At 31.1% G+C, this 12,560-nt stretch overlaps 2 protein-coding genes across 8 annotated transcripts; one reads left to right on the forward strand and one right to left on the reverse strand.

Moving 5' to 3' along the window:
* On the forward strand, nt 1–5,772 carry LOC112754088 (cytochrome P450 704C1). The gene is made up of 5 exons (XM_072221399.1): nt 1–625; nt 1,684–1,974; nt 2,247–2,594; nt 4,195–4,395; nt 5,394–5,772. Exons 1-5 carry the CDS (start codon nt 113–115, stop codon nt 5,580–5,582), a joined length of 1,542 nt encoding a protein of 513 aa, XP_072077500.1. The 5' UTR covers nt 1–112; the 3' UTR covers nt 5,583–5,772.
* On the reverse strand, nt 5,727–12,206 carry LOC112754068 (pentatricopeptide repeat-containing protein At1g02060, chloroplastic). Of its 7 annotated transcripts, none has more exons than XM_072221375.1 (8): nt 11,747–12,206; nt 10,339–10,547; nt 10,016–10,105; nt 7,858–9,934; nt 7,587–7,698; nt 7,399–7,418; nt 6,486–6,591; nt 5,727–6,389 (listed from the first exon to the last, which is right to left on the reverse strand). In XM_072221375.1, exons 1-5 carry the CDS (start codon nt 11,921–11,923, stop codon nt 7,687–7,689), a joined length of 2,565 nt encoding a protein of 854 aa, XP_072077476.1. In that variant the 5' UTR covers nt 11,924–12,206; the 3' UTR covers nt 5,727–6,389; nt 6,486–6,591; nt 7,399–7,418; nt 7,587–7,686. The 7 variants fall into 7 exon arrangements, with proteins under 7 accessions (XP_072077476.1, XP_025657455.1, XP_072077497.1 ...); XM_025801670.3 differs by having other exon boundaries at nt 7,335–7,418; XM_072221396.1 differs by having other exon boundaries at nt 7,335–7,418; nt 10,016–10,219.
* Nucleotides 12,207–12,560: the final 354 nt, after the last annotated feature.

Raw genomic sequence — 12,560 nt, forward strand, 5'->3', positions numbered from 1 at the left:
CTTATTGGCTAAGCTGTTTTCATCATTTAATTTTCAACAAATAAATAGATCTCAAATCCCTTCACCTACAAAAATATACAAAACCATTTCACCTTTGATCTCACACACAACAATGGAAGTTTTATCCACCATGTTGACTTTCATACCCCTTTCTTTTCTGTGTCTCTTCTTAGGCTTATGTTTCATGATATTAAAGGGAAAATCCATAGGTAACTCAAACTATGCCCCATGCAAAGGCACAGTGTTTAACCAACTCCTTCACTTCAAGAAGCTACATGACTACCATACAGAACTGGCCAAGACGAATCCGACTTTCCGGCTACTCACGCCGGATCAGAGCGAACTGTACACGGTGGACACGAGAAACGTGGAGCACATATTGAAAACAAAGTTTGATAAGTACTCAAAAGGGAAGTACAATCAAGATGTTTTGAGTGATCTTTTTGGTGAAGGGATTTTTGCTGTTGATGGTGAGAAGTGGAGGCAACAAAGGAAGCTTGCTAGCTATGAATTTTCCACAAGAGTTCTTAGGGACTTTAGTTGCTCTGTTTTTAGAAGGAATGCTTCTAAGTTGGTTAGAGTTTTATCTGAATTTTCTCATCGAGGTGTGGCTTTTGATTTGCAAGTAAGTGGTTAGATTTTTACTATAAAGTTGTGTTATCATTCTAGTAGCTTAATTTGTTATCAATGTTTTGTATTAAATCCGTCTAAGTTATTCATGGAAATAATTCCAAATTTATATATAAAAAAAGAGTTGTCACTTTTTGTAATAGCTAAAATAAAAATTGTGGAATTTTTTTTACATCAAACTATGAAGCAAGTATTAAAATCTTTGAAGAAAAAAAAAAGAGAGAAAACAAGAACTTGAGCCTTCTCCAAGTCCTTTTAGAAATTATTTTGGCTGTATACAGCATATAAATTTATGTATTACTTATTTTGAGTTTTTGTTTATATATAGTGATGATATTTTCGAGTGAATTTATAATCCCAAGGTTGCACTATTTGTTTTGTTATTATATTCTATTATTATATCAAAGTTGCCAATAAAATAAAATCCATATATTAAACCCCATATACAAAAGTTTTAAAATTGGATAATTAACTTGTAATAAGATTTAGTGCTTGTTTATCATTATCTTGATAAAGAAAGATTTTTTTTAAAGAAAAAGATCTTTTTTATTTTTTAGTATATTTGACAAATTTCTAATAATAAAAGTAAAAGTATTAGAAAAAAATGTCTTTTTGAAAAAAAATATTTTTCATGTAATAAATAAATAAATAAGTATTTATATTGTTATACCCAAACATAATTAATAGATAAAAAGATCTTTTCACATGAGATATTCAAACATAAAATTACTTTTACTTTTTCATAAAAAATTTTTAAAAAAATAACTCAAAAAATATATTTTTTAAAAACTCACCCAAACAAACTCTTACTATATTAAAGTTCCTTTTTCAAATGTTAAAATTTTATTATCAGTAATGCTAAAGAAAATAAAAATAATCAAAACTTATTTTATTTAGTATTCGTTAATTATTATAATAATTAATGAATAATAAATAAAATAAACTCTGACTATTTTTTAATTAATTTATTTTGGTTACCAAACATTTTTATTTCACTGTATGGACTTATGAATTTATGATCACATCAACATGTTTTTTTTTTTTCCTTTGTAGGATTTATTAATGAGATCTGCTTTGGACTCGATTTGTGAAGTTGGGTTTGGAACAGAATTAAATTGCTTAGAAGAATCAAGCAAAGAAGGAGTTGAGTTCATGAAGGCCTTTGATGAATCAAATGCATTGATTTATTGGCGCTATGTTGATCCATTTTGGAAGATCAAAAGGTTCCTTAACATTGGTAGTGAAGCTACCCTTAAGAAAAAGATTAAATTAATGGATGATTTTGTCCATGGAGTAATTAAGGCCAGAAAAGCACAATTGGCAGTTCAACAAGAAGAATCTTCTGTGAGTTGACTAATTTCTTATCTCTTTCTAAATCTATGATGACTATTATTTTCTTGTTCACGCACGTAAGTAATTATCCACTCTAATTTTAAGGGCACAAAAATATAGTCAAGAAGATTTATGTTATACTCTCAAATAGTACAGTACAAAAAAAAATATATTTTTAGTAACAATTTATTTTATCTTTAATGGTAAGAGTTTAATTTGTTGGATTAACAATGCTATAGTAATTCAAAATCTAATGTAGTATTAGTACACCGTTTGAATTTCAGAATGTTAAAGAGGATATACTGTCAAGGTTTTTGATGGAGAGCAAGAAGGATCCAAAAACTATGACAGATAAGTATTTGAGGGATATAATTATGAACTTTATGTTAGCTGGAAAAGACTCGAGTGCAAACACTCTCACATGGTTCTTCTACATGCTTTGCAAGAACCCTCTTCTTCAGGAAAAGATTGCACAAGAAGTGAGAGATAATGTCACTTGTTACAGTAGCCATGAAGGAGAAGAAAACATTGATGAGTTTGTGTCCAATTTAACAGATGATACCATTGATAAAATGCATTATCTTCATGCTGCGTTGACAGAGACATTGAGACTCTACCCTGCTGTCCCTCTGGTATAATATATAAGTATCCACTATACTACATATACACTAAAATCAGTTCCTAAAGTTAGCGACTGGTACAAAATATATGTTAAAATATAAATACACATTAAAAATAAATTAAACTACATATATATTTATACACAAATATATTGATAGCTGATTTTAGTAGCTGATTTTGGTGTACGAATATCATTTTTATATAAGTATATATTAACTTTTGTGATTTTGATCAAAACTATCTACAGTTATCTCTTCTTTACTCGCACTTGGTACTCATCCACTTTAATCTCTACTCATTTTAGAAAAAATAAAGATATTTATATATTAAATACTTTTCGCACCTGCATGAAACAATCATGTTATGTATGTGTAAATAAAAAATAATCACACAATCCACTATTTATTTAAAATATTTATATGTTAAAATATAAAATATATATTAAACATATAAAAAAATAATATATATTTATACATAAATATATAATAACTAATATAATAATTAATTTTTTTATATATAATATTTTTGCATTCTAAAAATATAGTTGTTATTTTTAATCAATTTTGTATTTAAATTATTATTTAATTAACAAAATAATAAAAATATATATTGATTGTTAAAAATTTATTATTGTCAAAATAATATTTATGTACTATAAAAAGTATAAACACACACAATCATATTAAGTATACACTAAAATTAGTCATTAGTATAAAATACATATTAAAATATAAAATATATATTAAAAATAAATTAAACGATACATGTATTTATCTATAAATACATAATGACTGATTTTAATATACAAATAATATTTTTAAAACATACGTAATGGAATTGAATAGGTCTACTCACTTTTTTTTTAAAGAAAAAAAAATAATTAGATGAGGTGTAAGATCAAATTAATTAATATCGATTTCACACCTTATCTAACATAATAATGATAAATGGTGAGACCAAATTGGTTCTAATTTCTCATCAAAAATTGGTTCTAATTTAGTCAATTACATATGTAACTCACTTCATTAATTGTTGTATGAGGTAGTACAGACTACTTTGATTTAGGTTTTCACATTCAATTTTATTGTAGATAAAATACCGGAAAATGGTTTGTATATATAACATAACCACTCTATCTATATTTCATTATATTCTCATTCTCATTCTTCATTGATCGTTACCCAATAATTGATTTGGGGATTATATATCCGACTGATTAAATTAATATGAGTTCATATATTATTTATTTATATAGGAAAATTTATTTTTCCATAATTTTTATATATTGATGATTTTAATTATAGGATGACACTTATTCTAAAAATTTAAAGTAGAAATAATATGAATAATTATATTTCTAACACATTTTTTTAAATAAAAATATTTTTTTGAATTTATTTAATTTTTTTAAATAGACATTCTTTTCTCCTTTTATTTATCTTATATTTTTTTTAATCTTTTAAAATTTATCAAAAATCAAAATTTAGATCTTTATATATAAGACTCTGATATTATATTATGATGCCACTTTTTTTAAAAACTTAAACTAATTAAAAAAAATACCATAAATAATTATATCTCTAGCTAACATATGATTTTTAAAAAATATAGGATGGAAGAACAGCAGATGAAGCAGACATTCTGCCAGATGGATATAAAGTGAAGAAGGGAGATGGAGTGTACTACTTAACATATTCTATGGGAAGAATGTCTTCCATTTGGGGTGAAGATGCTGAAGAATTTCTTCCTCAAAGATGGCTCCATCATGGAGTTTTTCAACCTCAATCTCCATTCAAATTCGTAGCTTTCCATGTTCGTACCATCTTTTCCTTTCATTTAATTAATATAACAATATATATAAAACTAAATACAGACACGTACTAGCTTTTACATATATATAAATAAGAATATTCAAAATAAAAAAATTTGGCTAGGCCTACTAATTTAATTTGTTCAAGAGATATACAATTAGATCAGCATGGTTACGTTACGTTGTTCATCTTTTGAGTATAATGATTTTCTAGCTCAAAAATATTTTATATAATTAACAAAAAAGGTTAAAAATTGATTATTTTCTTTCAAAATTACTATTTTTTATTTTGAAAAATAAAAAATTATTGAAATTTTATTATTTTCACAAATAATAAAAATATGTGAAAACTGATAACATTTTTAGTAAAAAAAAAGTTATTTTTAGAATAAAAATAAGTTGACACAAATGCATATATATCCTTAGTCTAAAATCTCATTATTATTTTACTGAGAAATCATTATGCGTTTTAAGAACATATCAAGTCATTTATTTGTTTTATATTATTCCCAATTTTTAAGTTAAATTTTAAAATCTGTTACAAAAAACTACTTATGATCTAAAAAAATTAATTTAAAACAAAAACAAAAAATTGACATTGATGTCAACTAATAATTTACATATATATAATAATTAATGACTTAATTTGCTCTTTGAACACTTAAGCATTTCTATATAAGCTAAGGTTTAATATATACATGAAGAAATTCTTGGGCCAACAACTTTTAGTATTTTTGGCTATTGTTTAGCCAGCACAAATATTAAATTATCTTTAACAAATAAATTTTACTAACTCATGTGCAAACTCTGAAAAATTTAATTACAAAATTGATTTATATATACAAAATTCTGATAAATATAAGTGTAAATTATATGCTTATTGTATGTAAAATGTTTGTAAATATAGATACAAATTACTATTGGACAAATGCTGACAAAAAAAATGATAATATTTGCAGCCTATTTAGCATTGCTTATATATATATGATTGTAATTGCAGGGTGGACCACGTATATGCTTAGGAAAGGAGTTTTCTTACAGACAGATGAAAATAGTGGCAATGGCTCTTCTACGCTTCTTCAGGTTTAAACTAGCAAATGAAACACAGAGTGTGACTTATAAGGTCATGTTTACTCTTCAAATGGATAAGGGTCTCCCTCTCTATGCACTTCCAAGGTCATTAAAGTAATTATGCAATGTAAAGTAGTTGGAATGGAAATGCTCATCTTTTAATTTGTTGACTCATGATATATATGATGATTTGTCTTTTCTGGTTTATTTATTTGTTCATGATTTGTTATTTGTGCATTGATTTGAAGTAGTAGTGAATCTATGAATCCTCAACAATATATAATATGATATATCATAAAATATTAATGTTATCTACAGGCATCCAACAAATTCTGGATGAATCTATGAATCTATGAATCTATTAAACTTTTATTTTTAATAATTTATCCTAATTTCTTGTCCTGAAAAATTCTGGCACTGACAATAACATCCTCTTGCTTGAAAATTTCTGTCACTCCTATATCATTCACATTCAGGGACTTCACAAATACATAGCAAAGCATCATGACTAGTTTCAATCCTTACTACTATCCAATTCCCAAACTCCAAAAATCAATCAATTTATAAAATAAATCTTGCAAATTGCAATACAGACACGTGATTGGTACATAGATTATAAAGAATTGACAAGATTTATATTTAGAAAATATTGTTACCTATCCTTCATGCGAATCAGAATCTGTCCTGACTCTTCTTTTGCTTTATTTTTCACTATTTGTTTTGTAATCCCTTAAGCTTTGTTGCATTCTTTCAACTGTTTCTTCATCCAATTCAAAACCAGAAATACAAGCTGAAAGTTCTGATACGGCAGCTTCAGTCTCACGTTTAAGAAGCTTCCTTATTGAAACCCAAGTGTCTTTTCCACCTGCTTCAAATAGTGACTCCACTGGCTCAATCAGGGCCTTGGCCAATTGCCCAATTGTTTCTGCCCAAAAAAAAAAAGTCCCCCTTTCAGTGTTTGACAGAGAGATATGAAACATCATCAAATGACTAATCTCTTATGAAGTGATGATACCATTACCTCAACTTTAGTTGTTATTTCTGATAACTTTGTGTCATGCACAGATGAAGCATGTGACTCAATATCGCGATGCAGTTTGTCTCTGACTCAATACCTGTCGTCATGTCTGCAAAAAGAATATATTATTAACACTAATCAGTATATATTCAACAAAAATCCTTCAACATTTATATTATTTCAAAAAAATTGACATAACCTCCCCTAAAATTGGAGATATATCCACTTTTATGGTTCCCACAATTCCAACCAATTTCAATCCATAGCATCAGTCAAAATTCAATTGAATTCACAACATTTCCAGCAGAATATATTAACTTGCTTATACATTGAAAAGGCAACATTTCTGTTTGAGTTATGCTCAGAAATTTCAGCAAATAATTGTTATACATGTTCATCCAATCATCATAAGGTTTATTTTGCAATAATGACTTCATAATATATTACTTAATATTTATTTATAATAGTTTCATAATTCCTATGCATTCATATATAGATCAACTAAACCTGAACTAATTTTAATTATAATATGGATCTACTACTACTACTAGAGCATGAAGCCCTGAAATCAGCAACTAAACCTGAACTAACCTTAACAACCAATAATGTTGGATTTTCTATTTTGATCAATTTGAAGACCAACTCATCTTTAGTTAGCAAACGGATCAATTATATAGATCAAACAATGTAGTTACTTTCTATTATATACAAGTCATATTTACAAACAATTAAATCTCAAGTCCTTTCTTAGGTTTATGTCTACAGTCTTATTCCGGCTGAAATACCAGTTAACTTCACCAAATTATGGGAAATAAGTACATCTTGTTCTACTTCAATCTTGAAGAGTATCACCTTAACCCTTTCGGCTCTCAGCAGAAACAGCAGACATGGCTTCTCACAAAGAAAAAGGTCTTACCATTATGTACTTTAGAAGACCTGTAAACACAACAGTGGAAATGGAGTAAGTTTTCAACAAATTGGATATGTTTTAAAACTTTAATATCTGCCACAAACTTGGCTTGATTACAACAATTAACATGAGCAGGTTAATCAAGAAAAAGAAATACTGAAATAGAACAATGCGTAAAGTATAAAGTTACTTGCCATTACAATTGATCTATTGGACACTGGGCTTATCTGCTTCTGCGCAAAAGCTTCTCTGGTCTACATTCACTTAGAAACTACCATCCAAAAATAACTGTCCCTAGCACCTTATCTGTCAAATGTTTTAGATCAATTTTGTTTGTGTCAAACAAAGATATTCTAAAGATGAAACAGAGATAACTATGCAGCATCAGAAGCCTATTATGCTATCAATATATGATCAAAATGGAAACAGATGAGAACAAAAGACTGAAAAAGAAGTGAATTTAACTCGCTTTAGGTCGACTCTTGGCATTCTCTTCGATATAAATGCAGCTTCCTTTAATCTCCCTCCTGCCTCTAGAGCTGCTATCAGATCATTTAGGCATGTCAGTTCCTGATGTAAACCTTTCTCCGCTAATTCATAGCATAAATTAAATGCTTCTGAAACCTTGTTAATTTTACAAAGGCCCGCAATAACTGAATTACACAAGTCAATATCAATATTTTTATGATGTTCCATACTAAACAACAACAGCTTGCATGCTTCTGGTAGCTTTCCTCTTTGGCAAAGGAATTGAACCAATTCTTCTATTTTAACACGGTATCCATTCTTATAGTGCAACTCAATAATCTGAAATGCTTTATCTCGCAGTCCAGAGCCAAAAAGGAGCAGTAAATTCTCAGTTGACAGGTTTATATTTTGTCTAATATTTCTCTCCAGCATCATGACAATAAGGGAGGTAGACTCATGAACACAACTTTTTTCCAAAAGTCTTGCCAATATAGAATGCAAGGTAGATGTTTTAGGTTTATAGGAGCTCTTTAGCATTTTCTCTAGAGTCTCCTTTGCAAGAAGAGGCTTATCCTTCAGAAGAAAACCATCAATCAAACAATCATATATCTCAAAATCAGGAACAAAATCTCTTCTTAGCATCCATACCAAAATCCCGTAACCATTTTCATATGCGCCTTCTTTACAGTGACCCATAATCACGGTCTTATATGATAGGTGATCTTGTGTTCCCCGTTTCATTAGCTGTCTAAGTACCTTCTCAGCCTTCTTAGTTTTCCCATGTTCACACAAATAGCGAAAAATAGGACTATATGAGGCAGCAATCGGCTTGGAACCATAATTACTTAACAAAGTTTCATTCTCATATAATTCATCAAACAGCTTCTCTGCTGCATCATAGTCACCTCTCTGACACAAACTCCGAATCAGAACACTATACGAGGCTGAATCTGCTGGGACTTGAAGGTTTTTCATGTTTTCAAACACCTTAAATGCTTCATCCAGGTTTCCTGCAGACCAATGTGCATGAATTAATATATTGAAGGTATATGTATCTGGTATGAAAGTCCCATCTCCCATCATTTGGCCCAAAATATCCTTTACCTTGTCCAACTTTTGTGCCTCACATAATCCTTTTATCAGAGTATTGTACGTAATTACATTTGGCTTTAGCCCCCTACTACTCATCTCTTCAAGAAGAAACAATGCTTTATCTACTTGTTGTTTCATACAATACCCTCTAATCAAAGTTGTGTAAGTCACAATATCAGAATTCAAATCTTTGCATTTCTTGTTCATACCATTCACTAAGTTATGCGCTATACTAACCTTCCCTGCTTTACACAAGCCATCAACGAGTGAATTGTATGTAACAACATTCGGATCGCAATCAAAGCTCATCATCTCTTTAAAGAACCAAAACCCTTCTTCAATGTAGGAATTCTTGCAAAACCCTCTGATCAAAATATTGTATGTGTACACATCTGGAGTGACACCGTATGTCCCAAGCATTTCGTCGTACACAGCTCTTGCCATATTGGTCCGGCCCCGCCTTAGCAATATAGACAAAACACTGTTGAATGTGACCACAGATGGTGATACACCAGTTGACTTCATAGTCTCAAAAAGCTTAATGGATTCTTTGAAGAGGCCGGCTTCACCATAACTTCTAATTAAGCTATTGAAGAACCTATCCTCAAGCTTGACTTCCCCATTGGACTTTTTCTCAATGGAAAACAGAAAATTCCTAGCAACATTGAGATTCCTCTGACGACCAAGGATTTCCAACATCATGAAGTAGGATTGAGCATTGTGCGGGAAACCCATTTCATTTGCCCACTTGAAGAACCGAAAGGCCTTGGAAGGTTCCTTGATATGGCGTAAAGTCTGAAGCACATTGGTTTTGGAAAGAAGGGTAGTGAATGAAGACAGCAACTGATTTGACCAAGGTTTGTAATTGATGAGATTAGCCATGTCTTTGGCTCTTTTACACGAATTCCTTGATCTGGGTTTCTCATTTTGGTGGAGCTCTTGAACCCTTGTATGATTATCTGTCTTCTCAGACCATAACTTCCTGAATTAAATAGGTTATGAGAATATGAACAAAAACAGGGACACACAAAAGTAGTCAAAAAACTTGTTTTGGGAACAGCACCTGAGAACAGCACAGGGGTTAGAGCTGAAGTTGGAGATTGGAATGAAATGCTCCTTGGTAAACACTTGAGATGAGAGACTCTGAGGGCCACTGTTTAAGGCCATGAATGAAGGTTGATTTTTAAGGCAGTGAATTGACCTTATTCCCTACACTGAATTGCTTTTGTGCACAAGACTCTCTTTACACACTCACTGAACAAGTGCACTAACAATATAAAAGATTATATATTTTAATTAATTACCAACTAATTATGAACTAAATTAGTTAACGTGTATATTTTCACTATAAAAATCCTAGAGGAGGAGCAGAGGCAGAAAGCCAACCTGAGCAAGGCAAAGCAGAGGGCGGCAACGACGAACCGGAATATGAAGAGGCAGACGGTAACCCAGAGGCAAGAAGCACGAGCAGAGGCAGAGGAAAGAAGACGAATCGGATGCTGACACCCGCGACGACGACGGCGACGACAAATGGGATAAGGAAGCACGAGAAGAGGAAGAAGAAGAAACAGAGGTGAGGCCTTGAGTGTGGACGGCTGCAAGGGGGAGGGAAGGGAGAGTCAGTCTCAGATTGAGAGATTGGGTAAGGGCGTGAATGATGAGATCTGACAAAAATTGCAGCAATGTATCAATTTAATCTGAAAAGTGAATTACAGCAACCAAAAGATAAATAAATAAAACAGAAAGAAAACACCAAATTGAAGGTCCTAAAATCATAGTTATAAGAACCGAACCGGTCGAAATACTGGATTACTGAATTACAAGTTCAATCGGTGGATCACAGGCTAAACTTGTTGACCTGGTCTCGCTTAAATAATCAATTATCCAGAGATTAATCAAGAAAAAGAAAACACCCGTTTATGTGCCACAATATATCTTCTATAGTCACTCTTTTTTTGCACTTTTTAGCATCTTTGTTCTAAACAAGCAAAGAAAAACAAAAAGGCCAAAGAACATAACGTAGAAGACCCTTCGTGAATGAAAAACAACACAAATATCACTAAAAAACTATAACTCAAATGAAAATTTCATGTTGAAACTTAAGACTGCTAGAACCTTTCCATTCTCTCTCTTTTTAAAACAAACTCTTATTTATTATCACTGACCTCCAAATCAAACTATTGCAAAGTGATTAATCTACTGAGAAAATTAAAGAGTGCTACACAACACCAGAAGAAAGACCTTTTTATTGAATCTTCATCATTTGATTATCAAGCTAGGAGACAAATTTTATAGTGTTAATGAAAATGTCTTCTGTTCTATTATCTTTCTCAGCTTCTCCAATTTTAGTATACAAGCTTCGAAAAAGGAAAAAGAACAAACAAAACAACAAATTAAATCAATTAGTTTTAAATACGAATACAATTTATTATACCTATTAAAAATTAAATCAATCAATTTTACATATAAATAGAATTAGCATCAATAGATTTTTTGATAGATCCAACATTGGAAGTGAGGAACAGCACCAATACAAAAACAAGAACAAGCCAAACAAAAGACATCATAAAAGAACCACCAGACAACCAACCAAACACCACCGCTGCCTGGGAGTTAGTAAACAAGACGCAACGAAACAACGAAAACAAGAAGACACAAAAAGTGAGAGCAGAAAAAGCAATGATTGAAGGAACGATCAATAAGAGCAACCTCCATGGTCCTTCAAGCTACATTAAAACAACAAAAATCCAGTATTAAAAATTAATAAGAATAACTAAAAACAGAAAAAACTCACCAACACTACATTGCAGAAGCAAAAAGTCAAAAAACAGAGAGAGGAACGGTTTTCCAACTTGGGGTCGTTGCAGAAGCAGAGCTTCAAAAAGGAGCAGAGAAAAGCCTGCAGAGGAGCCAACACGATGACGACAGAGGAAGCAGAGGCAGACGAGGCACGAGGCGGAGGCAGAGACATGCGAGGCACGGCGGAGTCAAGGCGGCCGGGACGACACGGACGGAGAAGGCAGAGACGAGCAGACACTGGCGGCGCGGGAAAGAGGCAGAGGAGCCGGCGAGGGGATCGACGAGTGACTTCCTCCGTCGTTGGCTGCAGCTGTGTTCGGCGGTGACCGTGCGGCGGTGACCGTGCGGCGGTGAGTGAGGTAGAGAGGTGAGACTTGAGAGTTGAGACTAGTTGGATTGAGTTTTCACTTTTCACTTTTCAGCTTAACTAGAATGACTTGCGCCATGTGCGGAATGGGACGGTAAATTAATAATAGAATACAATAAATATTAAAAATTATTATTTTTTGAATTAAATTAAATATGTATAAATTAAAGTTAAATTTAAAAAGTATTTTATTTAAAATAATTTGTAGTAAAAAAAATTTAGATGTTGGAATTATGTAAAGTAATATTTTTATTTGGTAGTTTAATTTTTGTATTTGTTTTAGTTGATGAACTTAATTTTTTATGTGTCGCTCGTCCTCTTTTTTATTGGTTGTTGTTAGAATTGTTGTTTTCTTCTTTTTGTCATAAGTTCTTGAAAAGATATGTTCTATTATGTTGTTTGTTTCATTTTTACATGTATGTTCTTTTTCTTCTGTAGATAT

This window comes from Arachis hypogaea, chromosome 2 (assembly GCF_003086295.3).
Source record: "Arachis hypogaea cultivar Tifrunner chromosome 2, arahy.Tifrunner.gnm2.J5K5, whole genome shotgun sequence".
NCBI lineage: Eukaryota > Viridiplantae > Streptophyta > Magnoliopsida > Fabales > Fabaceae > Arachis > Arachis hypogaea.